General features: G+C 37.4%; 4 protein-coding genes across 4 annotated transcripts; 2 read left to right on the top strand and 2 right to left on the bottom strand.

Annotated features, from left to right (window-relative positions):
* Positions 1 to 1,299: 1,299 nt before the first annotated feature.
* Positions 1,300 to 7,469, bottom strand: LOC105233746 (glutamyl aminopeptidase-like). The gene is made up of 12 exons (XM_049447848.1): positions 7,308 to 7,469; positions 6,866 to 7,236; positions 5,697 to 5,844; positions 5,366 to 5,630; positions 5,089 to 5,259; positions 4,696 to 4,793; positions 4,169 to 4,605; positions 3,975 to 4,057; positions 3,742 to 3,869; positions 2,153 to 2,430; positions 1,789 to 2,067; positions 1,300 to 1,726 (listed from the first exon to the last, which is right to left on the bottom strand). Exons 1-12 carry the CDS (start codon positions 7,392 to 7,394, stop codon positions 1,357 to 1,359), a joined length of 2,715 nt encoding a protein of 904 aa, XP_049303805.1. The 5' UTR covers positions 7,395 to 7,469; the 3' UTR covers positions 1,300 to 1,356.
* A 2,745-nt stretch (positions 7,470 to 10,214) lies between these two features.
* On the bottom strand, positions 10,215 to 12,504 carry LOC105233725 (uncharacterized). The gene is made up of 2 exons (XM_011215878.2): positions 10,762 to 12,504; positions 10,215 to 10,614 (listed from the first exon to the last, which is right to left on the bottom strand). Exons 1-2 carry the CDS (start codon positions 11,726 to 11,728, stop codon positions 10,292 to 10,294), a joined length of 1,290 nt encoding a protein of 429 aa, XP_011214180.2. The 5' UTR covers positions 11,729 to 12,504; the 3' UTR covers positions 10,215 to 10,291.
* Positions 12,505 to 19,105: 6,601 nt separating this feature from the next.
* Positions 19,106 to 21,186, top strand: LOC105233726 (protein apnoia). Its single transcript, XM_011215879.3, has 3 exons — positions 19,106 to 19,348; positions 20,537 to 20,670; positions 20,760 to 21,186. The coding sequence occupies exons 1-3, from the start codon at positions 19,243 to 19,245 to the stop codon at positions 20,907 to 20,909; spliced, it is 390 nt and encodes a 129-aa protein (XP_011214181.2). The 5' UTR covers positions 19,106 to 19,242; the 3' UTR covers positions 20,910 to 21,186.
* Positions 21,187 to 25,236: 4,050 nt separating this feature from the next.
* Positions 25,237 to 26,431, top strand: LOC105233727 (uncharacterized). The gene is made up of 2 exons (XM_011215880.3): positions 25,237 to 25,928; positions 25,985 to 26,431. The coding sequence occupies exons 1-2, from the start codon at positions 25,379 to 25,381 to the stop codon at positions 26,425 to 26,427; spliced, it is 993 nt and encodes a 330-aa protein (XP_011214182.2). The 5' UTR covers positions 25,237 to 25,378; the 3' UTR covers positions 26,428 to 26,431.
* The last annotated feature ends 997 nt before the right edge of the window (positions 26,432 to 27,428 follow it).

Below are 27,428 nucleotides of genomic sequence, written 5' to 3' on the forward strand. Positions count from 1 at the left end.
AAAGAAACGACAAGGTGTGTTAAATATTGAGATTGATAAAGCTTTCGACGCGATATGTCTCGTATTTTGCACTACCGACACCAATGACAACCACGAGACTTCTTCAAAGCAATATTGACACTACTGAACTGCAATCCGTAGTAATTTCAGCAATTTATTCAATTTTATTCCTGTGCAAGTACATTCGATGCCATTGTGCATAGGCACCACCGTCCAGACACTGAATCCAATTTTCGACGGTTTTCAAGAATATATCGGCCGATACTGTTGCAATTTCATGTTCGATATACTTACGTACGAAGTTCATCAATCGTCGTTGGCTTGTTGGCATAGACCGTAGACTTGACTTAGCCCCACAGAAAATAGTCTAACGTGAGATAACACGTTCACCAAACCTGGCTTTCAATAAATCGATTGTGACATTCACTATGCTTGTGGCCAAATTTGGGCCAACATTTTTTAATAATATTGTCATAAACCGGTAGTGATTCCCATTCACAGTAACGTGCCGGTCTTGATCATCACGGAAGAAGTACGGCCGTCCTATAGACCGCACCAAACTGTAATTTTTTCGGGATGCAATGATGACTGATGGAGTACGAAACTACTTTTACAAGAATAAAGAATTTCATTGATATCTTTAACCGTTTTTGTTTTAAATAAAACAAAACTTTCGTAGCGCTCTTATTAAAAATCCCGCTCTTAAAATTGAGGCTAATGACTTCGGTAGTAAATGTTAATAATTTTTATCTTTTCATGATGAAATAGCAAACATTACTGAAGATAAATGTCAAAAGAGCGGGAAAAATACCTTATCTCTCTGGTTTATTAGCAAAGAACTCCACTACCAGCGGTGAATTCCTACAAAATAGCTTTGATACATATTTTCATGAATAAAATCCATAAATTTTAATCCAATTATTCGCACTTACTATTTCCGATAGTGTCGAAATACCTGTGATTTACTAACATTTCGTTTAGACTTATCTTTAAAGATAGGAGCGCAGTAAACACAGATCTTAAAGCGCGGGTAGTTACGGTCGCGTACCTTATCAGCCTCTATTCCAATCATGCCTGTTATTAAAGATACCAGGGCGCCATTAATTATATTTTAAATCTGATTCACAGCCATCAAATCTGGCAAATCTGAACAGTACTTTGACCCCTTCTATATTGTGTTAGATAATAGCTTAATGTGGGATTTAATGAAATGAGTCACAACATAACTTCCCGAGAGAAAAAAGATAAAAAATAAAATTTTAAAATTTTAAAACTTTTGTGTGACATATTTTACTAATAATAAACAATTTTATCAATAGCTAAATTGAAAAGATATTTCCAAAGTCTTCTGCACATTTACGATAAGTTTTTCTCCAGCCAATTGGCAATAACTTTATCATTATTCTTCAGCCATTCAATATTGTTCTTAACGGTCTCCTGCGCACGCACACGCGCCGCCGCGCCTGCACCTGCCTCTGGGTATTTAGCAAAGAAAAATTCCATATCTTCCAGTTTGGTTTGCGTATCGAACCTAGCAGTAATTGACGGTATTAAATTACCCAAAGTGCGCTCATTGATACCGAAACGCGCCACCAAAGTGGGCCATTGCTCACGCACAAATTCCCAGACAAGCGGCTCACCCACCGGATTACTTGCTATATAGATCAAGAAATTAAAGTAATCTTGACCGCGCACAACATCCTCGGACCAACCGAGCGTGATGTAACTAAAATTTAGCAAACAATGAAAAAGCTATAAAATAATATATCAAGTAAGTCAAATAGTTACGCGCTTAAGATCCAAGGAACCTGTACCGCCGCTAAGCCATTCATTAGCTTCAACCTTTCTGTAGCATCCTCCTCAGCAAGGAAAAGCTCATACATAGCATCCCATGAACTCTCATCTCCAACCGTCATCATGCCATAGTAGTAGACGGTTTCGCGTAAATCCGGATGTGGTCGTACGGTTGGATTAGCTAGCCATGCTTGGAAATGTACTGCGGCGTCTTGCAAGCACGCTTCGACCCCAAGAGAGCAAGCTGCATTGAGCACCATTGCGCGAAAACGACTGTCGGAGTTTAAAGTATAGCGGGTTAACATATGTACATATATGTAGATATTTCATAAAATTACTGTCACAGAAGAATGCTTACTTTTCTAGATGGTCTTCGCCTAGCTCCCAGCCAAGTTCTTCATAGATCGGCGTTATTAATTGACGCGCATACTGTTTAAAATTTATATAGGTTTCCGAATACATTAGCGCGTTTTTGAGTGTGAGTAGTTTTGTCACCACCACCCGCCACGGTATATAATCCTGCTCTTTAACTAAATATTTGGTCAAATCAAGCGCTATATCGTAGGATAGCTGTGTGGCATCGGCTAACGAGAAGGCATCATTTAGTAGATGAGCACGATCGCCTCTGCTGAAAGTCTAAGAAAATGTAAAAGTTAACCAAAGATGGATAAAGGATAAAAACGAGTTTCAAATGTGCACAAAATATTGCTTTTTGAGGAGAAATAAGCAATATCTTGACTCGACGATGAGTTTCTGGACAATAACCCAGGAAAATCAACCATTAAGGATTGGTATGCTATGTTTAGAAGAAGCGAAATGAGAACCGAAGACGGTAAAAACAGTGGGCGCCTTCAAGAGGTTTTTACCGACAAAAACAGTGAAATTGTTGGCGTTAGCAAGCACTCTAAGGTCGTTTTCTTAATGTCTCGTGTGCAGCGATCTGTCAGTTAAGTTCTGGTTAAAAAAAATTCTTGACCGAAAGAAGAAGTCTTAGTTACATCATATCATTCACGATTATTTTGGGTATGGAAAAATTCAGTTCATAGGGGATGCAACGCGAGCTCACTTTTGACCAAAAACAACGACGAGTTGATGATTCGGAGCAGTGTTTGGAGATGTTCAAGCGTAATAAACCCGAGTTTTTGCGTCGATATGTGACAATGGATGAAACATGGCTCCATCATTTCACTCCGAAGTCCAATCGACAGTCAACCGAGACGAGAGAGAGAGACAGAAAAACGAAGCGAGAGAAAAAACGCAGCACCCAGCTAGCAATGTTATGGTTTCTGTATTTTGGGAATGCGCATCGAATAATTTTTATTGACTACCTTGAAAAAAGAAGCGCCATCAAAAGCGACTATTAATTAGTGTTATTGGTGCGAATGAAGGAATTTTAGGGACAAAATCGCCGAAAAACGGCCGCGTTTGATAAAAAAGAAAGTGACGTTTCATCAAAACAATGCATCATGTCACAAATCAGTGAAAACGTTGGCAAAAAGCTATGAATTGGACTTCGAATAGCTTCCGCATCCAACGTATTCTCCAGATCTTACTCCCAGTGACTATTTCCTGTTCTCAGTTCTCAAAAGAATGATCGCTAGGAAAAATTTTCGTGGAATATGAAGGTGGTCGCCGTAACTGAAGCCTATTTTGAAGTAAGGAACAAATCGTACTGCATAAATGATATCGAATGGTATGATGGAGGGTATAATCATTGTATCACCGTGAAGGGAACTACTATGTGGAATAAGCAATCAATTTTGCCAAAAAAATTTATTTTACTGTAGTAGACTGTGGACTTTTCAATTGACTTGTTACTTATACAATAGAGAGATTGTGAATAATCAGAAAATGAAAAAAATAATGAACTTGCTTTTTAACCTTGCGTCTTACCCTACATTGCAGTTAGAAAATTCTCATTAAACATACATACATACTTTAACTTACCAATGGATCCGATAGTAATTCATTAGCTAAATTCTTCCACAATTCATCGGGATAATTTACACGATACAAGCCCACCTGGTCGGTATTGAACTTGATCCATTGCGCCGGCGTATCAAGGTTGATATCAACTAAAATGGTGAGTCATTTATGAATGTGTGAACATATATATTGTGACAAAAAAGTAACCGAAAATTATATGTATAAATAATATATAATTAAATCTAAGTACTTACGATATGTGGAATTGTGTAAGAACCATTCACGCTGGACTGGGAGATCATTTACTAATATGGTGATCGGTATTGACCAAGTGTAACTAAAATAAATAAAATAAGTTTGAATAAATGACGGTACAACAATTTAACCGAAATACATACAAATATACTAAAGGTTTATAAAAAATACTTTTAAATTTATCATTACTTACTTGTATGGTGACTCATCGACTTCCGAACTGTAATCGTTGGGATTTGAGAAGAAGCGTTTTTGTGTCAGGCGATATTGCGTTGTGGACAACTGCTCAACATTAACAACAGGGAAACCCATTTGCACCGTCCAAGTTTGCAAAATTGATTTCACATCAATATCGGTAATCAATTTTTGAACTTCATTTAAGAAATCATCGGTCACAGCATTCTTAAATTTGAATTCGTCTAAGTAATTTGAGACAGCTTTTTGGAAGTTATCAGCGCCAATAAAGTCTTCCAACATGCGTATAATCGAAGCACCTTTGCCATATGTGATCAAGTCAAATATTTCCGTTATCTGGGCGGGACTCTCGACAGTCTGTACGATGGGATGCGAACCCAAGGTCGCATCCAGTACGAGAACATCGTGTAAACGTGCCACAATAAATTGATCAAGCTGTGAAGAATGAAAGAAGACAGGTTTTATAAATTAACTATAATTTTACACTATTTAAATAGGAAATCTGAAAGAATGGAAAAATTTTACCATTAGCCACTCGGGATATACGGCATTTATGCCTTTGTTTTCCATATATCTGGCGAAACCCTCGTTTAGCCATAAATCGTTCCACCATTGCATTGTAACTGAAAAAGAAAGATTACGAAAAGTAACGATGAAAATAAAACAGATTTATTATATAGTTAAGATTTCTAGAAGAATAAAAAAAAAATTAACATAAATTCTCCATTATTTTTAGACTCTCAATTTAGATCTAAGGTCTTCAGAGTTAAATTTTTTTAGGTAAGGCATTCGATACCTATGTATATTGATTTCGTGGGCATACATATTAATGATCTAATTTAAACTAGTATTCATAACACGATTGATAACAAATTTATATATCCATTTGAACTAAGATAAAGAAATACTCGCACATACCCAAATTTCCGAACCACATATGAGAGAACTCATGTGCAATAACTTGAGCCACACTTTGCCGATTCGCCGACGAACTGGTATTCTCATCGTACAACAAGGCGGTCTCCCGATAAGTCACCAGGCCCCAGTGCTCCATTGCGCCGGATACAAAGTCCGGTATAGCGATCATATCTAAAAATAAGCGACAAAGCAATAATACACAAATTAAGAATAAATACGAAACAGCTGCCTATTAGTTTGAGTGACACATATAAATGTTATAAACTTAGCTGCTTACCCATTTTCGGCAATGGATACTCAATTTGGAAATATTGTATATAGAATTCCATAACACCTTTGCCCACTTCTAGCGCAAAATCGACTTTATCAATTTGTTCAGGTGTCGCAAAGACACGCAAGGTAAACGGCACGCCAATATCGTTAGTTTCGATATCGGCCGATTTGTATGTAAAATCCGAAATGATGAAACATGACAGATATGTGCTCATGGGTACGCTCTTGTTGAAGTAAACCTCCGTATATTTACCCTGGTACGAGTCATTCTAAGAAGAAGCAGAAGTGAAACAAAATTCGTGTGTGGTCATACAAAAATTTGAGTTTGCACTTACCAGAATATCCATATTTGAGAGCGCATGGTAGTCTCCCTCTGAGGGCGTGACCAATGTCACGGTAAAAGTCGCCTTCTTCGCGGGTTCATCAAAGCAGGGAAACGCTTGACGTGCGTATGTTGGCTCAAATTTGGAGGTGGCTATGACTCTGCGTATGGGAGGGGCAAGAAAGTTGATAAAAACAAGAATTTGACTCTAAATGCATAAGTATATTCTTAAAATTTACGAACAAAAGTTTAACACCCATTAAATTTATACACTTTGCCGAAGTGGCAAGGTTAGGTTTTTCGCAGACTTAGAGCTTACTCATTTGTTAGATTTATTTATAACTATAGCTTTTGTGTTTGGAAATTCCATTGTTCGATGTTAATTACTTTTAGTGCAATTAAGTTTTAGACAAAACTTTATTTTAGTAATAAAAAATGTCTGCTTCCTCATTTTTTATTTAATTTTCTAAGCGAGTTTTGCTTAGTCATTTCATTAGATTCCATTATTTCTTTTTTATTCATGAAATTTTCGAATGCTGAAAATGTGGTCTTAGCGCTACTTCTGAATGAGGTTTTAGTATATTTATAGTAGTTTAGTATCATTGAAAATATCTAAAAAAGATTTGTAAAGGTCAGAGAATCAATCATCGCATTCTTTCTCTCCTCTAAGGACGTTGACTTGTTCTGTCAGATGCGATTTATTTTCTAAAAACTGCTTAATAAATGTTCATGGCATTCCAACAACAGCATAGCGGCCTTGATACAACTCTCGATTATACAAATCACATTCTACCCTCCTTTGACCCTTCAACAATTATATGAAAATGTTGAAGTCTCCAGTGCTACCTTCATTTTCAACATTCGTCAATATGTATGAACATTTTTCTTTATTAGCGCAGACACCTAACAAAGTTATAGTCGAGTTATGAACCTATTTAAATTGAAAAAGTAGATTTTTGCTCACTTGAAACATTTATGGTTTAAAAAGCACTCTTACGAACAGGGAAACAAATATTTCATCGGATTATTATAAAATTTACATTGATGTGATGTCGAAGCCACAACAAAATTTTCCAATAAAAAAATTTAAAATAACCTTAAAATTTTTTTCCTCAATTTTTAAGTCTACTTCTAATGTTATATTCCTTATATTTTCACATAACCTAATTAGAGTGCACTTACTTCTTCGATTTATCCGCCTTAGTATACGACGAACTATAGAGTCCAACAATTTTACCAGCCATACTGCCGCCAAACAATATGCCAACCCTGAAGGTGAGCCCAGCCGCCAGTTCCTCACTCAACTCGATCACCAAGAACTCGCGCACCGAGTCCAATGAATAGTTCTTAACAAATACTGTGGGATTGTTCGTATTTGACAAATAAACATTGCTGATCTCTAAGTTATTCGAATGCAGCACAATTTCCGTGATGGCTGTCACTGTGGTCACTTGTATCAGCACTTGACCGGTGAAGTTGCCCGTCTCAATATCCGGATGCAGATAAAGATCATAGTGAACCGGATTTATGCTGTCGGGCAATCTGTAGTTAATCTATATACACACACATACAAGAAAAAAATTAAGACACTAAAAATTTTTGTATTTTGTTGCTGCAAGCTCACAGTTTCAGTTTCGTCCGCTCCCTGCACGCCAAACTGCGTGGACAAGGTTAAGCCCAGCAGGACCAAAGTCAAATATTTGATTAGCATTTCACTCTATTCTATTTAGTAGGTGTTCTAGCGGAGTGCCGTGATCCGCTAATGCCTACGTTCAAGTTGAAACTGTTCGTGTAAGAACTGTGCACTCATTGCGCGAGCATTAAACTTTTTTACGATGTTCAAACTGCAGATTACCAATCTAATCTCTCATTTGCTTATATGCATAGCTAATTGATTGGAACAATACAAATAGTCAACTATTTATTTCTACCAAATATGTACACTTAAGTAGTTTATTGCGCTGAGGGCCGATATCTAGATATAATGTTAATGGGTTTTTTTGACTTGCAACATGACTTCTAATAAAACTAATCGTTTATTATTGACATTGTAATCTTTTATGAACAATAAATGCCGATAAGATTCCATAAATTAATTTTTTTGGTCACTCCCGATTATAAACTGAACTAATCTGATAGTGAGTGATTAATAGTTGTATATTTATGATAAGCTTTCTGTGATCACTAACACTATGAACCGTATCTTTAAGAAAAATAAGTTTGATATGATGTCAAATTTCGAGATAAAACTATAATAATGCGAATCATTTCTACTAAGAACGAGTGCGTGCCGATAAGTACCTAACAAAGCTGCACGATTGCGCCACTATCGCAAGTGTCTTACTTCTTGCAGACGGCTACTGCTTCAGCCGAATCGGACTCGTAGTATTGTTTTGAACCCGTATGGTAGCGGACGCGTTCCCTGATTTAAAAAAAAAATAGAAAAAAAGATATATTCTTAGATACGATTCATATTTTTGAAAGAAAAAAACGCTTGGATGCCGTATTGGACGATTATTTCCCTTCTAGAGCACCATCAAAAATTTGTTTAATGAGAGAACTGAACGTTTTCTGCCGTAGGTTTTAAATGAGGCACTCCCAGCTGCCCGAAAAACGACTACGACGGGAGACAACATGACACTTCCTACGACAGTCGGGTCTACATAACCGGAAAGGAGCCGAATCTTTTAACCGGCCAAGGACTGTCAATTAGCAGAACTCTGTCGCTACACCAATAATAATAATAACATGACAAAAGTCTAAGATCTCGTCTTGGCAGACCAATAACTGAAGGTGCGCTAGATAGTTGAGCCAAAAGACATCGTAAAATACCAATGGTTGTCACAATTTATTAAGGACAACAAGCGCAAATGTAAAGCCACTTCACAACAATTTTTATTTTGGTTTAAGTGCAATTCAAAAGAATTTCTGCATCGTTTCATAACTGGCGACGAAAAATAAGTTTTCTTATATACAGCAGAGACCAAGGACCAAGTAAAACCAAAAGATTTCATCCGGCGAGAAGGCTTAAAAAGATGATGACCAGAGTTTTCTAGCATTTACAAGATGTGATCCCCAGACTATCTGGAGAAAGACAAAAGGATTGCAGAGCTCCAGTATAACGAATTAATGGGCTGATCCCACGCCGAAATGAGAATGAAACTTTCCAATTTGGTAAAAAAGGGCTCTTCCACCATGACAAGGCATTCGCTAATAACGGGTTTTTCAATAAGAAATTCGGGCCAAAAATATTCGGTTATCATTGAGCGGTACCGATTCCTATTCACAGTAACGTGCCGGTCTTGATCCTCAGGGAAGAAGAATAAACCACACCAAACTGTAATTTTTTCGGAACGCAATGGTGACTCATGGAGTACGTGTGAATTGCTGCCTGATCAATAACGCATATTTTGCTTTTGACAAAGCCATTCAGCCAGAAATGGGCCCCATCGCTGAATATGATTTTTTGATGAAAATCCGGATCACTCAGCCCTATTCACGAACATACGACGATTCTGGTGGTCAAGAGGCATCAGTTCTTGCGTCAGTTTGATCATTGTAAGGATATAGGCTAAGATCTTCTCGCACAATTCGCCGCAACGACGTCACAGATATGCCCAACGTTTGAGCACGACGTGTAAGAAACTGATTTGGATCTTCTTCAATTGATGCACTAACGATAGCAATATTCTCCGCGCTAATTTCGACTCGTTCAATCATATATCTTTCCATGATGAAATGGCAAACCATACTGAAGAGAAATGTCGAAATATCGGTCCACTTTTGTAGCGTCCTTATTAAAAAACTATTTGCCTCCGCCATTGATAGAACTAGACTATGAACTGCTTTCCTATTTACGGTATTCTCAAGATGTGCTTTCAGATGTGGAAAAGTTGCTCGGCGGACCGAAACAATTCAAAATCTAAAGAAAACGAAACATCGCTGAGCCAAATATCGAGCAAAAAAGACGATGTTGAGGAATATATTAATTTTTTTTTTTAAAATGTGACCTGCGTAAGCATAAAATCTCCTAGATTTATTATCTGTTTAAGAGCTTTCACTTAAAAGTCTTGTATGGTTATCACTACCCAAAACTTGAAGTTGATGATTTCCGCTACAAAATAAGAGATCTTCTGCAATCAGCATACTTTATGAGAACGTTCATCATTTAGAAATATAACTCTCCCTTTGTCAGTTAAAAGATACTCACCACAAATAAGAGGAAAAGTAGAGACGAACAAGGATCTAACAGAGATTTAGGAGTTTTTGGTTGGAAGTTCATCTCCACGACAAGCAAATAACATTGCCGTAAGATTACTACCTAAGAATATAAAACAAAAATTATCTAAAGAGTGGTTTCAGTTGCCCATCTGAGCAACAACAATAACAAAGGTATTCGAGGACAACACTTAAGCAGACAGGTTACCAGATAACCATGGATAACACTAACATATCTTAACTAAAATTTTTCGGTGTATGTGCCGCACTTTTTGACATCGACACATCCAATTAACAAATCTAAAACACCAAACACATACATATATCTTTTAATTTCCATTTCATTAACAACAAAAAAACATAAACATAATTCTTAGGCAAATCATTTCGTTAATTGATCCAAGCGGCTGGCTTACCCTCCACCCGATAGCCATTATAAGCGGACGATGAAGCAGCCGCTGCCAGCTCCGAACGCCGACTCGGCTCACCAGCCCAATAAGACGGAGCCACCTCATATGATTGCACCGTTTTATTGCCATTCTTGATCGCCGACAAAATGAGCAGGAATATCGCCAATTTGCCAATCAATATGGACTTCACCAGCAACAATTTCAACTTGGTGACCAAAAATGGCACAATGGCAGATTGTATGAGGAATGGCAGCACGAAGAGTGGCAACACTTTGGTGATCATATCGTACTTCTTGCCGCGCCCTGCATGAAGGGAAAGAGAAATAGAGAGAAATGGAGTGTGGGATAATTGAAATTGAGTAATGCACTTGTGTAATCATTATACAGTTATCAAATTATCATACAGCGCTGACACTAATGGCAAAACGATTAATCAATTATGCTACTCACCCTCTTCGCTGTTATCGTTCAACCAGCGCCCACGCATGATTTCGGCCAGATTATCGCTATCCAAATTCACATTAACGATGTCATTTAACATATCAAAGCTCATATTGACGCCGGGTCCGATTGTGTAGCGATAATGCTTATCACTGAAAGTACCGTTAAGTGTGCCTTGAGCGCTTTCAAGTGGCATTTCGTTCGCGTTAATTTTATTAGCTGTATTGTTGTTGTTGTGGCTTGCGCGCTCATACACCTTATCAGCGTCTGTGGTTGTTGCGTTCGAGTGCCGATGATTTGTTTTTGTACGCTTCGCACTCGCATGTGCGCGATGATATTTACGTTTGCGTTTACGTAGCGTTTCCTTCAATTTCGCTTTGAGTGCTTCGGCGTCAAGTGCGGGTGGCGCGAGTGGCGCTATTTCGGTGTCGGGCGGCAATCGAGTTTCGTTCTTGAGTCTTTCGTGTAGTTCACTCAGTTCTGCGCGCTTCGTCGCCAGCGTCGGCTTGGTGCTGCTCACGTGTATATGCGCGGTGGCCGCATTTAAGCGCTCAATCAGACGCTTCTTATATTCTGCCGATGTGACGTTGCCCATGTAAGTGCTTTTGTAGCTCTTGTAGACGCCACGAAAGACATTCTTCAATGGACGCGAAGTGTCTTTGAGCTGTGTCTCATGCGCTGCGTTCAAATTGTGCTCAACGAAGTCGTCATCGTCGTTGTTGTGCGCTATGCTGCGTGCTCTTGCTTTTGATAGCGTTATATTTTTTGTTGTATCCACACTATTTGTTCTGTTCGCCGTTTGTGCAACAACTTCGAGGTCTTCGATGTCGTCTTCAACTGCAACGCCCACTGCCACATTCCGATCACTATTTGTTTGCTCACCTTCAGTGGCGGTGCACGTTACGTTCCACGCCTTCAAATTCACATCCACAAACACCAACAATGTCAATGTCAATATACGAAATTTCGCATACATTTTCTCAAATATTAAAATAATATCCAGCGCTTAGCCGTTTAGCACCAACACAGCAGAATCTCAAGCAGTGCTCCCACTAACTATCTCAACGTCTTCACGCAACAGAATTCAAGGCAGAAATGTGCTGGCCGCTGCTATGGCAAGCATTTTATTAACTCGCATCCAATTGCATTGGCGTAGGCCCGTGGAGCCAGCGAATTGTTATGGGAAAGCAGGTATGGCAACATGTTCACCTAAATAAAACTGCACGTCTGCGGTGTTTCTAGAATTTCCAGTCGACGTTAACCGAGAATTCGATTAGTTCAGCCAATGAAGAGTTCAACAATAGGAGCAGCAACAAAGTAACCACATATACTACATTTACAATATTGGCTCGGCAATTATTTATAGCGAGACGAGAAATTGTGGCAGAGTGTCACTTGATGCCAAACCGCTTACGGAACATACAACCGACCACAGCGCCGTGAACACCTACTTACTGCTAACTTCTATCTCTCTATCTCTAGATACTTGTATATTTGCTCATACTTTCATTCTAATTAGGTTCTCAGCCTACTGAAATTGTGTGCAGTGAGCATTGCTTGCTACAGATTTTTCAGCTTTTCCACTTTCTATTTAATATGAATCGCTTTCCAGTAGCTGGCCATCAACCGTTAATTGTTTGGTTTGCAAAAGTGCAGCCTTAGAACTGCTTTAGCTTCAACTTTAATTGTTGCTTTTACTGATAACTGCAATCGATCAATATAAATAAATAGAGATATAAAGAGATATTTATACTTATAGTAGATAATGTTAAAAGTAGGTCTTTATTCTAATATATATAACATAGAAATATTCATTAGAATAAGCGAATGAAACAAGATTCTAATTGAGCTCATTCGTTAATATGAATTAAGTGGTCACTTAAGCTTTACGAAAAGTCGAAGTAATTAGCTGTGAGTTGTTAGTTGTTACAAAATTAACTCGTATTGTTTATAGTAAACATATTCATACTAAATGCTTCTAAGTTAGTCTCTACTGCAATACCCTTACAGTACAAAATACATTGGAAGCCTATTGTTATCAGAAGAGCTGCAATCGTCAGAACAATTCCTTTGCAATTATCAAGCAGTTGTATTTGCATCTCTAAAACTCTGTTCAGAACTCTTTCAAATAAGCGTAAATTCCGAGAACCGTTCTTGAAGATGCAATGTGTGCTTCTATATTGTTCGTTTTGTCACTTTAGCCTCCTTCTTAAATAGAATAAGTCATAAGAACTCATAGTAGCATAGCAAGCGATGAGTAATTTGTTTTCAAGAAGTGAAGAATTACCTTCCGAGCGCGAAGAAATTTTAATAAATGCAGAATATGAGTTTTACTTTGCTCCTAAAATGATTTCTATAAGCTCCTTAAGACGGATAACGAATTTTGTAGCCTGAACAGGTTATATTAAGTTTTCCACGTTGTTTGGAACACCAAGAAGAAAACGGCAGAGACCCTATAAAACATATGTCTTAATTATGTGTCAAGCTGAGTCGGTTTAGCCATATCCGTTTGTCTGACGATCTGTCCGTCTTGTCTGTCCGAACTACTCTTGTAGGTTTTGAGATATTTCATATATATATTTTTATACTTTTATTCCTGTCAGACTCTTGCAACATGTTGCCAAAGAGTGTAATATTGTTGAATGTAAAATTTACCTATCTTTTGTACGTATCACCTAAAATTAATCGAGTTAGATATAGGGTTATATATATAAATGATCGGGATGACGAGAAGAGTTGAAAGCCTTATAAGCAATCTATCTATGCGTCTGTTCGTGCGTCCGTGCAAGCTGTAACTTAAGTAAAAATTGAGATATCTCGATGAAACTTGATATGTGGTTCCCTAGTGGCCCACAAACCGCCACTAACCGAAAACTTATAAAGTGCCATAACTAAGCACCTAATTAAGGTATAAAATTGTAATTTGGCACAGAGGATCGCAGTAAGAAGGGGCAAATAAATTTTTGAAAAAGCGGTCGTGACCCCGCCCCCTAACAAGTTTAATGTATATATCCAATTTTCTGAATACAAATCCTATAAGAACTTCTATCGACAGTGTAAAAGTGGATGAAATCGGAGGATAACCCCGCTCACTCCCATGCCAAACGTGCGATAAATCAATAACTAAATACGACAGAGACATAACATTTTACAACAGAGATTATAAGAGAAGGCTTTATCGGAGTAGGTGTAAAAGTTGGACGATGGGCGTGGCACCGCCCGCTTTTAAGTAAAATCACATGTCTTGGAATCCAAAGGACCGATTTCAGACTACTACTATACCTACTTCTCATATACCACAAAACTGTGTCTTTCACTTTCTAGTACACAAACAAAAAAGTGATTAATATAACGGGATAATTCCCTTAAAATATGCCACCTTTTGACCATAAATTTTCGAAATCCAACGAAAAGTGATTGAAAATTTTGAATGTAAATATACTTTACTTAATGTTCAAGTGCCGCCAATAAGACAAACAGCCCTTCGAAGTAATGAAAATATTGCTGCCGTTCAGGCAAGTGTTGCTGAAGACAATGGAGAACAGTATATATCAATAATAAACCAACTTTTATGACCAAAATTGGAATAATTTGTTTTTGACATCTAGTTACAAGAACTAGAACGGGGCTATGTGCCACACGTCACGTGTAACAAACGAATTATTGCGAGGAATGTTTGGAGATTCGATTATTTCAAAAACTTGCGACATTGAATGGCCTCCAAGATGTTGTGATATAAGACCATTAGACTACATCTTATGGGTTTATCTGATATCATTGGTCTTCAGCAATAAACCAAACCCTCTTCAAGCTTCAGACGTCAATATAATATTAAACGTGATATTCATTGAATACGACTTGATTTAGTGGAAAAAGTACTCGAAAATTGGGTTCAACGAATTCGTTGATACAAAAGAAGTCCTGGAGGTCATTTAAATGAAGTTATATTCAGACCTTAATTGTATCGATTGTACTTGAAGTTAAATAAAAAGCATATGAATTTCCTCAACAATTAGTGTGTTATATATTTTTTTGAAAATAACTAAAAAATAACCTTGATGTAAGCTCTTAAAAAGCTATCAAATTCCAATTTTATTTGTCACTAAAACTTCTTCATTTAATTTGCATAAGAAAAAATCAAGCTAGCTAGCTGGCTAGTGGTTGGCCAACCACTGATAGTCGACAACTATCATTCATTGATAAATAACAAGTGTTGCCGGAAAATGCAGAGTAAAAGCTTTCAATTGTGCCGCATTAATTGCGGTTTTCACTGTGTAAATACAGTAATTGGCTTGCAAACATTTTGACATGCCACATGAATGTTTATGTGCATACACAAATACGTATATATGTATAAATAGATATGTGGATGAGCACATATCCGTTTGCCGCTTATGGGCGCTCAAATGTCTGTCCGTGAACATAAGCTATCTAAATGCCAGCATGTGTGTGTTGGTATGCGCTAGTGTCAGTGCGGCGTGTTTGTGTGTGTGTCGGTCTAATTTTGTATGCAATTGTGCACTTAAATATGAATTTTATGGCATGCGCCGAGTCGCCGCTACATAGTTTAACATATGTACTAACATACATACATACATATGTATATATTTCAACTTGCATGCATACATTCATCCATGCAGCGGTTGATTCATGCTTTTCGTGCGAGTTAATTTGTTTTACATTAAGTGGTCTCAATTAAGACAATGAAAGGAAAATTGATATTTAAAAAATACTTAAGCCACGCTTGCAGAGAATTTAAGTTAATAATTTGGTGCAGTTTTTGAATTGAATTATGTTTTATATTTATTTTTGATAATCAATTTTGCTTTGTAAACATTTACCATAACAGTTTTTCTTCATCTATATAACATACATTTTAACAAAATTCGAAAAGTAAAAGGAGGCCCATTTCATAATAATTAGGGGTAAAAATTATTGTTGTCTAAAATCGATGAGGCCAAAATTGTCGAATACGGATACCCTAAATATCCTAAAATTATCAATAACATTACGATTTTTCGCTTGATCTCGTGTCTATTAATCCTCAAAATAATATATAACCCACGATCAGTCGTAAAAACCTCATGTTTTTGAAATAAAAGCTATGTAAACTACAAAATATTAGTAAAGCCCCGCCCACATAATATTTCTAACGACGGTTGAAATATTCAATACAAGATTATTTTCATAAAAACGTGCAGAAATTTTTGATCAATGTTCAACCAACCTTCTATAGTATTTCTCATCCACCCCATCCACGCCCGTCTTAAGCACCAAATTACTTGAAGAGTTAATAAAGACGCACCTACTTCTCTGTCGAATTTTTCCGTACTTAAATATGAAAATTTACCCACAACACGAAATTATATTGTTTTCACATTTGCATAAAATTATGAATATTGATTTGATTGAAAAAGTAAAAACGAAAGCGTTAGTAGCCAAAAATGAAAACAAATATTTATATACATATGTATGTATGCTATGAATTTATGTATGTATGTGCTCCCAGGTGAACGTTTGAAAAGTAATAAATTCGTTTGGCCCTATGCGCCGCCATAAAAAAATAAAACACGTACGGGAGGGTTCGTAGTCTGCATAGAAATTATATATTTTGTTATAAAATATAGAATATTTGAAGATTGAAGATGGTGTAAATAATAACTTCTATGATCGACCGATTTCTTCCTCTTTTATTATTTCAAGCAAGAACATTTCTTAAAATACGGACAAGTAGCATTCAGTTTCCGAGTTTACAACAGAGTGCCAGTCGTTTCTTTTTTTTTTTACTATTTAGCGCCACCTCGAGATACCAAGTGTAGCCACGTCCTTCTGCACCTGATCTCACCAACGGAGTGGAGCTCTTACTCTTCCTCTGCTTCCCCGGCGGGTAATTCGTCGAATACTCTCTGAGTTTGAGTGCTCTGTTTAATACGGGCAACATGATTCGCTGAACTATGTCTTTGTCCATGCCTCTGTATCATATATGTAGCATGGTGGGAATGATGAGGGACTTGTAGAGTTTGGTTTTTCGTCGTCGAAAGAGAAATTTACTTATAAATTGCCTACTAAGTCCGAAGTAGAGTGATACTACGTTGGATTTCAAGGCTGATATTGTTATTGGTGTTGATGCTGGGTCAAGGGTCATTTTTCGGCGTATGCTAGCAGCTGTACATTCTTATAGAAGCTCTGCTTTTCGTATTATTTTCCCCAACAATAGATTAAAGAAATCAAACGATAAGGACTCTCCTTATCTGAAATCTCGTTTGGTATCGAACGCCTCGGATAGGTTATTCCCGATCCTGACGGAACTTTAGATGCTTCTCAACGTCAGCTTATACAGACATATTTGCTTTGCGGGGATACCAAATTCAGAATTAGCGGCACAAAGGCAGCTCCTTTTCGTGCTGTCAACAGCAGCTTTGAAATCGACGAAGATATGGTGTGTTTCGATCCTCTTTTCAGGGATACTTTCAATACATTTTGGCGCATGGTGAATATCTGGTCAGTTGTTGATTTTTCAGGTCTAAAGCCACATTGATTAGGTTCAATGACTCTGTTGACTGTAAGCTGCAGTCTTTTACACACTACTCTCGATAAGATCTTATACATATGCGATATTAAAGACGCTCACCCCATGGTAATTGGGGCAGATTGTGGTGTCCCGTTTTTATGAATTGGGCAGGGCATACTTCAATTCCAATCGTAGGGCATGCTTTTGTCCAGCCATATTCTGCAACGAAGCTGATGTACCTTGCCAGTTCTTTGCCGCCGTTTTTGAATAGCTCGGCCGGTAATCCATCCATGTCGTGATTCAAGAGTGTAATGGAACATCTAGAGGTGTGGAACAACCATTTATTTCACATTATCGACTTTCAAGAAGAAGTAAAACACATATAATTTAGTGTTATGGTCAATAATTTATCTTTATTATAAAGATGAGGGTTTCCCATTATATTTTTAAAATCATTTCGTATCTTACTCACATAAATTCCAGCCGAGAGACTTAATTTTCGACCACTCTTTGCAGCAATAAGGCCATAAGGCAGCAATATCGCGCCGAATACTTTCTTCCAAGTCGTCAATCGTTCCACACTTATCTGCGTAGACAAACGAATCACATAACCCCACAAAAATAATCCAGCGGAGTTAAAGGGATAATGTCTTCACAAAAAGTTTCCTTGAACAAATTGATGGTTTTGTTGTCTCTGTGGCATTATTATGGCCGCCTTCAGCTTTGAAGTACTGTGAACAAATGAGTCCATTTGCCCATAGAGCACACCAAACAGTGACTGTCTAATTCAAGGAATCGACAAAGGCTTCATAAAATATGCATTTAAATTATCAACATGACGAGTTTTGTCGATTTGGGCAGATCCGCCTGTACCTTCGGCTGCAGTATATTCGCGACCCTCGATCTGAAAATTTGCACCCGTTCTTTTCTTGATACGAAGGTGCTTATTTGTCGGATATAGGATCACTGTAGCATATAGCCGCCATACAAACTGAGCGATCGAAAGCAAGTGCTTATATGGCATATAGCATATATTATTGCCAAAGGTCATGGCGCAATCTGTGAAGGAATTGTTCAGATCGGACTACTATAACATATAGCTGTCACACAGAATGAACAATCGAATATCGAATTGATATTGGTAAGTTAATGGTAAAAGGATCGATGTGTAAGCGTAACCAGACCCAACTCAACCATAAGGAATTCGATGTTTGCAGTTCGCATAAAAAATGCGGCGATGACTAAATAACTATAAGACAGTTAAATTGCATTCGATCGCGTCAATTAACCATATTTATGAGCACTAAATTTGCGCAGAGCTTTTCGTTTACAAATATAAACATGTACACTTACACAATCTACACACATACTACACGCATTGACCGACTGCGGCCTGACTTTGGCCATGGCAATGCGAACGATAATTTCTTTTTTGCCGCGCAAGCTTGCTGCACGCCATTTAAGCTTCATTTTTAGCTGCTTTGTTGTTGTTGTCTGCTTGACCAAAAACCGCTAAAAGGTGGTCAGCGAAATGCGCCATGCCATTTGCACCGCGTCCACCATTTTTTCAGTACACGAATGCACATACCTCGGACTGAAATAGTTGTGTTGTACCAATGTAGGTGAGCATGTATGAGAGCGTGTGTATGTGCGTTGGTGACTTGTAAATGGTTAGTCGTGACAATTTCATTTCTTTTACATACATTTTTTCCAAATTCTTTCTTCTGCCGCTATGCTTTTGGGGTTTCGTTTTCAATTTCGCTTTTTCGTGATTTGTCAAAATTCTACATGTCAACGTCGAGTGCCCTACAGCGCGGACTATTAAAGCGCTTGTCAAAGTCAAATCGGTACTCAATAATTAACGAACTTTCAACAGTAAATCAACGCTGCCGCCGTTGCATTGCTCAAGTGTGTGTGTGTTCTGTAAACTCGATTTTTCCCTCTTAAAGGATTATAAATAAATAAATTAAAGTAGCAAAATGGTCGCTAACAAGAAAATCGCTTTCGTCGTTCTGCTGTTCGCCGCTGTCTTGAGCCAAGTTTTGTGCCAGCAAGTCGCTGAGGATAACGCTTCCGATGTTGCTGGTTAGTGTTTTTGTTATTAATTGATGAAAAGTGAAAGTGGTGAATAAGTTGAAAAACTTTAAAAGTGACGGGATTTAAAACTGCAGAGATAAATCTAGCAGGATTTTTTTAATAAAAAAAACTATTAACATCATTGTGCGTAACACAATAATAATAACAATTTGAAATTGAAAAACAAAATAAATTTTAACGTTCTTACATTGTGACCATAAAGTTGATTTTTAATAAAAAAAAAAAAACATTTTTTTTTTGTTGTTTTCTTTTTAATCCGTTGCGTAATTTTTTCTGTCGCGTTTCATCTTTTGACAAAAAACTTTAATTTTTACATTGAAATTTTTTTTAATTTTTATTTGTTTTGTAATCATTTTATTTATTTTACTCTTTTATTATTTCGTGTTTTATATTTTTTATTCCCAAAATTTTTTAAAAATTTTAAATAAAATTTTTTAACACCAAATTTTTGTTTTTTTACATTTTTAAAAATTTTTTTAAATTTTTGCATAAAATTGAAATTTTTTCTATTTACTTATTTCAATATTTTTTATTCACTATTAACTATTTCCTAGTTTTTTTATTATTAATTTTATTTTTTCGAAATGGTCTTTCCGATTTTTACATTCCAAAATTCCTTTTTTGGGTTATTTTTTAATTTTCATATTTTTAATTTTTTGTAATTTTTATAAATTTTTCCAATTTTTTTTCAAATTTTCATATGCTTAAATTACGTTTTATTAAAATTTTTTATGTTTTTGAAAAATAAAGTTTTTTTTATAATTTTTACCTCAGAAGAGACCCTTTTTGTGTTAACTTTTATTTTAAGTTCTTAATTTTTGTAATTTTTATAAATTTTTCAAAAAAAAAAATATTATTTTTCAAATTTTTATCTGTTCACACTACTTTTTATACTACTTTATCCATTTACATTTTATTAAAAATTAATATTTTATACTCTCTGATACACTTTTAAACTTTTTAAAAGTTTTCACCAAAATTTTTTGTAATTTAAAAAAAAAATATATTCATTAAACATAATTTTCATATTCTTTGTTTTTCCTTTTTTTTCATTTCATTGTACGCTTATTTCAATTTTAATCAATTTTTTTAAATTTAATTTTCCGCTCTTTTTTACTCTTTCGAATTTAATATAAATATTCTTAAAAATGTTGTTTTCACCTTCCACTTACACAGAAGGTCGCACATTCAGCCATCACTTCCTGAAGCGCTTGAGTTTTGCTGTCATTCCCGGCGCCTTTGTTGTTGGTGTGATCACCACACTGTTGGCCGCACTTACCGTTGTCTCAATGAAGGGTCTGGGTGTTGGTGTAAGTATTCCTTAACTTTTTGCTCCCAATCTATCTAAACAAAAAACAACAATAACAATTTCCCCTCCCACAATTTCTATCACTTTCAGGTAATCCTCTTAATTCTGGCTATCGGTCAAATGCTGTCGCGCGCCATTCCTCAAGTGCATGCTGCCGCATACACAGCTCCCGCACCCGTACCAGTAGTATACTCGCACTCACACACCCAACAACCCGTCTGGCTCGAGAAGGAATGGTAAAAGACGTCGCGCGTAGAAGAACAGGACTTTTGTTACCTCAGTGAAGATGAAGATTTGTCCAAAAAGCAAAGAAAGTAGAACGAATGCTGAAATTAGACCAAAAATATTATTAACTCTTAATTATTAGTATTTTAATTAATTTAGTTAGTTGTAATATTTATTTATTTATTTAAACATTTTTATATTTTCAAATTTGTCAACTGGCAAATGGAATTTGTAAAACAAACAAAACAAAACAAACAAGATTTGCGAAAATAAATTATGTGAAAAAATGCGCTCAAAGAAAAGTGAAATGATTTCCATTATTCCATTATAGGTAACCGCTATTTAGTATTCAGAACTGCACTTAGTACTTCCTCGACTTTGATTGCGTTGCAAACATGGACAGCGACGGACGTGACCATTCAAAGTTGCACGTTTTGATCGATGGATTTGACCGGCGATCAGCCGAACCGAACGAACCATGTAGAAAGAAGAAAGTGCACACGAACGACATAAAATGTGTCGATAACATTTTCGGTGCGGGGGAAATTAGGTCAAACACTGCGTTTGGTTTTCTCGATTTCGATAAAACGGGCGCAACCTACAGACAGACAAGAGTGCTTATACATATTTGCTAAGTTTAGGTTTGCTTAGTCGCTCCACTGACAAGCTTAGAATAAATATATAATATAATTTATGCTTTACTATCTTCTGCTAGAAAACGGCGAAAGTTGTAACAAATTCCGATTTGGTATGTCTGCTTAAATCGACTTCTAAATAACTCCTCAAATATGGTAACTATATTTCTAGACAATTTCAACATTATAAGAAAGTTACAAAATTGCAATAATAATAAATAATTGTTTTGAAAATGCAGTCTCGTGCTCAACAATTTTTTTTCTTTTCATTTCATATTCTTCATGGGGACTCTAAGTGGCTGGTGTATGCTCAGACTGTATTCTACCATATAATACATGTACCATACATACCAAACCATAAATCTGAAGTCGAAAGTCGGAAGTTGGAAGTCGGAAGCGGCGAGATGTTTTTTGATTGCTAACAACTTTCCGTTTGGAGCATACTTCTTAATTATTTACATAAATAGTATATATAAATCGTCGATGATCTAGACTTAACAACTAGGCCAACCTAAGTTGAAAGAGATATTCCGCTTTCCTTGAGGCAATAAAAAAGTCTTCCTTCCTCCAAACAAGACAACTATTTCAATTCGCCCTACACAAGTTCCTTCGATCCGATTTAGGTCAAATGCACATCGTTTTGTTTGGTAACTATTTGCCATTTTAAAGGTAACTTCATAATGCCACTTTCTTATGACAACTGACCTTCACAAAATTCGTCTTAGAGTGATCTACGACCTCGGTTGAATTCGCTATACCATCGATAAATATTAGTTCTTGTTCATACGATGCAGTGTTGATCCTCGTCTAAAGTTGTAAAAAATAATCATGCGGAAATGGTTACGGCTTAGTTCAATTTTTTTGCCCGAAATTAATATTTTGAGTTACTGTAAACAACACCAATAGCGCTCCTATGTCAAACGTGCTCAAAACGAGCTTCTGGTGAGTTACTACCGATTTTTGTGGCTACCATTGTCCTGATATTTGTTTCTGGATGGTTGGTTCCTTCTGACGTTCCAGTTTTTAACAGTTCAGTACCAAAAAAATAATAAAGGAAGATTCGCTGCCAGCCCCATTAAATACATAGCAAAACCTTCCTGGCTGTCAAACTTGGCACCGTTTGCCAGATCACCGGCTTACCGACATTCGACGCTTGATACCGTCGTAAAAGACCCATTTTAATCACCAGTAATAAAAGGTTTCAGAATCATAATTTAAGCAGCGATTTCACCATAATAATTCGTATCATGCAGTTTTTGCGTTAACTCGTTAGACAACTATACAGGGCACTTCTTTTGTATCAAACATTTGACTCCTAGAAAATCGAACCACTGCGCAGTTGTTGTTGTTGCTGTAGCGGCAGAAAACATTCTTGAGGTAATTTCCAAGAAAGGTGCCGAGTTGACAGTCCTTGACTGGATAAAAGTCTAGGTTTTTCCGGTTACAAAGACCCGACTGTTGTGGCAACTCACATAACGCTCGGACTGGTCGATTTCTTCTATTCAACAAATAGCCTTCCAGAGCGTGGTATGAGTACATCTTTGACATTAAAATATCCGGCACGAAATGAACAAAATTTCCCGCGATTGGCTGTTACAGTATCAAGACAATAAACACTATTCCAATTTTTTGCCACCGAGACCGTGCATTAATACCTTTGTCGCAGAAAAACTGTAATATATTTTAAAAATATCTCTGCTTTTCTCAACTATATTTCATGCAAAAATTATTCATAGGACAGCTTTTGTGGAAATATTTTCTATTTTATGCTTCTGAAATATATTTATATTGCATTGGAGGATGTTAAAAATTGTATTAAATTTTAATGGTTAAAAAGTCAATAGCCCTGCAAAAACCAAGATTGACTTAAACTTTCCTGTTTTACGCTATCCTATGAAATAGTGATTGATTACTAAAACTGTCCGTAAAACGAAATTTCAGTAAAAAAAAAGATGTTTCACAATGCCTTTCGACCTCTTTAACTGATGAAAATATTAAAAAAGTGAAGGATATGGGTGCTTGAAAATCGTCAGGCAAGTGTTAGAGAGATGGCAAGAGAGCTCGACATCTCTCGCGAGACCGTTCAAATTATTTACGTGGATAATTTTGGGTATGAAATTCGTTATTGTTCGTCTCGTCCCAATAAAGCTGAATTTTTCGAAAATAGTACCGTAAACAGATCTCTTTAGATATGCTTGATGGTGGAAATTCCGATCGCATATTCATGGAGAGCCTTATAACTGGCGATGGGACATGGATATATGAGTTTGATATGCAAACAAGTCAAGAATCATCGGAATGAATGGAAAAAACCGAGTCCAAACCAAAAAAACCACGCCAAAGCTGCTCAAAAATTAGTAATGCTAACTGTTTTTTTTTTCGATATTCGTGGTTTGCTGAATCATGAATTTGTTCCGGAGGGACAGAATAAGGAGTCCCATTTGGCCGGATTGAGGCGTTTGCGTGAGAACATCCGTCGAAAACAGCTGGAATTATGGAAGAACAATTCATGGATTTAACAATATGATAATGCACCGAACCGAGCCACGATTGTGACCGAATTTAAAGCCAAAAAACGCTATGAATACCATTGATCAACCACCGTGTTCACCAGATTTGACTTCGTGTGATTTTTACTTTTTCCCCCCAAATTGCCGCTCGGTGGAACCCATTTTCAGCCGATCGAAAAGATGAAACAAAATTAGCTGAAGAAGCTATAGGCCGCCGTCCCAATAAGTGCTTATAAAAAGTGTTTGGTACTTCAATGTCACAATGTGGACTGTCGCAGAAAAAAAATCTGGAACGAGGCTTAACATTTTGGTTTTATGTTTCAATCTTTAAGAATTAAGAGTTCTAAAGCATAAACATACTTACTTGATATACATATTTATTTGGCCATATACCTTTCCCTATTTTTATATGAAATGAACTTTAAATCAAACAATGTAATAGAACTTTCGAGTCTTCAGATCCCGCCTATATTTTGTAATTACTTTTCTAAATGTGCTTTTATGCCCGCAGTCGAAGACAATGGCAAAGAAATGTTCCGCACAGTTGCTTTTAATGCAACCACAAAATGACAAGCGACCAACATTTTGCTGAAGAATTCCACTTACGCGGCCTAAACAATCCGCATACTCAACAAATATCTCTCGTGTTTAATAAATATTTACTGTTTTTACACACATGCGCTGATCCACTTATCGATCATTCATCGAAATAGCATTGTTTGCCAGAGTCAGTCCAAGTGCTAACTGCGAATCCCAGCTCTTGTGTGCGCTTTACTAGCGAATTTGTGCTACTTAAGACTACTTTTACGCCAAACAATAAGAAGAACGTTCTTTTTATCGAAATATGGATTGGTCAGACAATTGCACCGTTAGTATTTGTGGCATGTTGCATGAATGCATGCCAATACACATGTTTTTGCACGACTAAATACATATGTTTACAACAATTAACGATCAAGTGAAAACGGCAAGAGCAGAAATCGAAGAACTGAAAGTTGAATTGCCAAACAAGCTGTGGTGGATAGCTGCGCTTATGGCAAGCTGACCAGCGCGGCGCTGGACTAGATTCTTTCCAAGAACCCCATTAAAACGGTGCGCAGCAGCATTTTCTTATTTTCTTCGACGTCAACAAGAAAGTCTAGAATTTCCAGCTTGCAAACGCAAATGGCCAAAGCGAAGCGTTGGGGTTTGCTGGCGCGCTGCACGCTTTACTGCATCAGTCGCTGATCGCGCACAAAACCGCACAGAAGTGCAACTGCCGTGCAACGTGACGACACAAAAGACAGAGTTCTTTATTTTAACTGGAAATATTTCACAAAAAAAAATCAAACTTTCAAAAATGGCGCTCATCAACACTCAACTCATTTGGGCAATCATTGTTGTTGCGCTAATCGCGCGCACCAATCAAGAGCGTTTGAGCGTAGGCAGCGCGCCCACGCAAATTAACGCGGAAGGTGTTGAAAAGCGTAGTAGCAGCAGTGACTCCACTTCAAGCACACGCCACACTGACGCGCTGACGAAAAGTGTGCCATACTTTCAGGCGTCACTGCCGATGCGCGTCTACGAGTGCTTGCGCGCCTTCAGCATTTTGCGTTGCACCAAACTGTTTATTTTACAAAAAATGGAGGAACGCAAGGCCATCAGTCCAACAGGCAACTTAACACGCGACTTTCTCGATCAATTTTTCGACGCGGAAGACCAGGTTGGCAGCCTGATAGCTAACAAGTATGCGAATATGACGGATGAGAAGCTGAATCATTGCTTAGTTGTGCGCTTTCAGCGCTTCTTCAAGCATCGCGACATCAAATTGCATTTCCTTCCCGGTGTAATGGTGAAAATTGTGCCGAGTCGCGACAACAAGCTGAGCTTCATGCTCAAGAAGAGCAAAAGTGAGTGCACTCATGGTAACAGTGTTATACAAACTCAATTTTCCTTTGATTTATAGAAACTAAAAAGCATGCCGTACGCGCGAGTGGACGCGCCACCAAACTTGTCGAGGAAATTGATGAAACGCTGGACGTGGCAGAGCCAATGCTGGAAACGCACGCCGTTGAATCTGCGCTCACGAAGCAAAGCGATTTAGGTTTAGGCGGCGCTGGCGCAGGTGGTGTTGGACCTGGCGGCATACGACGCAAAATTAAGAAGGCATCTTCGTTTGCTACTTACAAGAACACAATTCTTCAAATGGCCGTGCCTGTAATGGTCATGCCCGCCATTCTACTGGGGTCGGTGTTGCCATTCCTGTTGCCCATGCTGAAGTTGGCCACCATAATGTCGATGATGTTGAATAACAGCGCTTTTATTGCGGCGCTCATTTATGCTGCGCGCACCCACGCAAACGCGCAGGAGGAGCAGCAAATCAGCTATCCTCCACAAGGTTACTTTTAGTGGAATCCGTGTTCTTAATGTGTTTTGAAAATGCTTGAAATAATAAAATGTGAAGAAGTAATTTATTGTGAAACTGACTTTTGTCATTTTGGTGTCTTAATTTAGGCATAGGATTGGAGTTATTAGAAATATTCCTACTCGTGTAGAGAGGTTGTGGGCTCGGGTTTGAAATCTGCCACGTAGAAACCACTCCCGACGAAAATGAAACGATAGCCTCGGATGAAGGACCCCAGTTTTGATGACGACCATAGCAAACTTAATAAGGACGCCGGTGCTGATGCCCAGCTGGTTGATGTCGTCATAAAAGTAAAGGCTGACATCACCGCCGTCCAAGAAATGCGATGGGAGGAACAACGACGGATACAAGTAGATCCTTGTGTCATTTACTCCCAGCTGCCATATAAAGGAGCACAAATTTGGTGTGGGATTCGTGATAGGAGAAACACTCGAGTCCTGGAATTCTCTCCAGTAGCCAGAATTCGCATTAGATAAAAATAACACTGATTTGCGCCCCCGACTTGATGAAGCACAAGGATGATTTGACGGCTGTCCCGCCACGATGTAAAAATTCTGCTTGGTGATTTTTACGCCAAGAAGGCATATTTGGTAAAACTACTCTCCGGATCGAAAAGTTCAAAACCAGATCGATCATATTATAGATGGACGCTCCGACAACAAACACATGGAAGTTACGACGTCGAGAAGCTACAATATCAACCGACAGGTAAACAGTTTTCTACTCGATTTGCATTCCTGCTATCTGAGAACACTCATGTTTTACAACGTAGAAGAGTTTAGAAAGATATTAATCTTGATTTTCATAGGTCAGTTTACTTGGCAGATAGGTATATGCGATAGTACTCCGATCTGAACATTAATTCTGGAACTTGTTAAATACTATTACTACTTTTGCCTGATCGATCACTCAAAGATTGTAGCAATGCTTTGGATTATACAAGTAATATTTTCTGAATTTTATGAAGATATCTTGCAAATTAAAA

Source organism: Bactrocera dorsalis, chromosome 2 (genome assembly GCF_023373825.1).
Source record: "Bactrocera dorsalis isolate Fly_Bdor chromosome 2, ASM2337382v1, whole genome shotgun sequence".
In the NCBI taxonomy this organism is placed as follows: domain Eukaryota; kingdom Metazoa; phylum Arthropoda; class Insecta; order Diptera; family Tephritidae; genus Bactrocera; species Bactrocera dorsalis.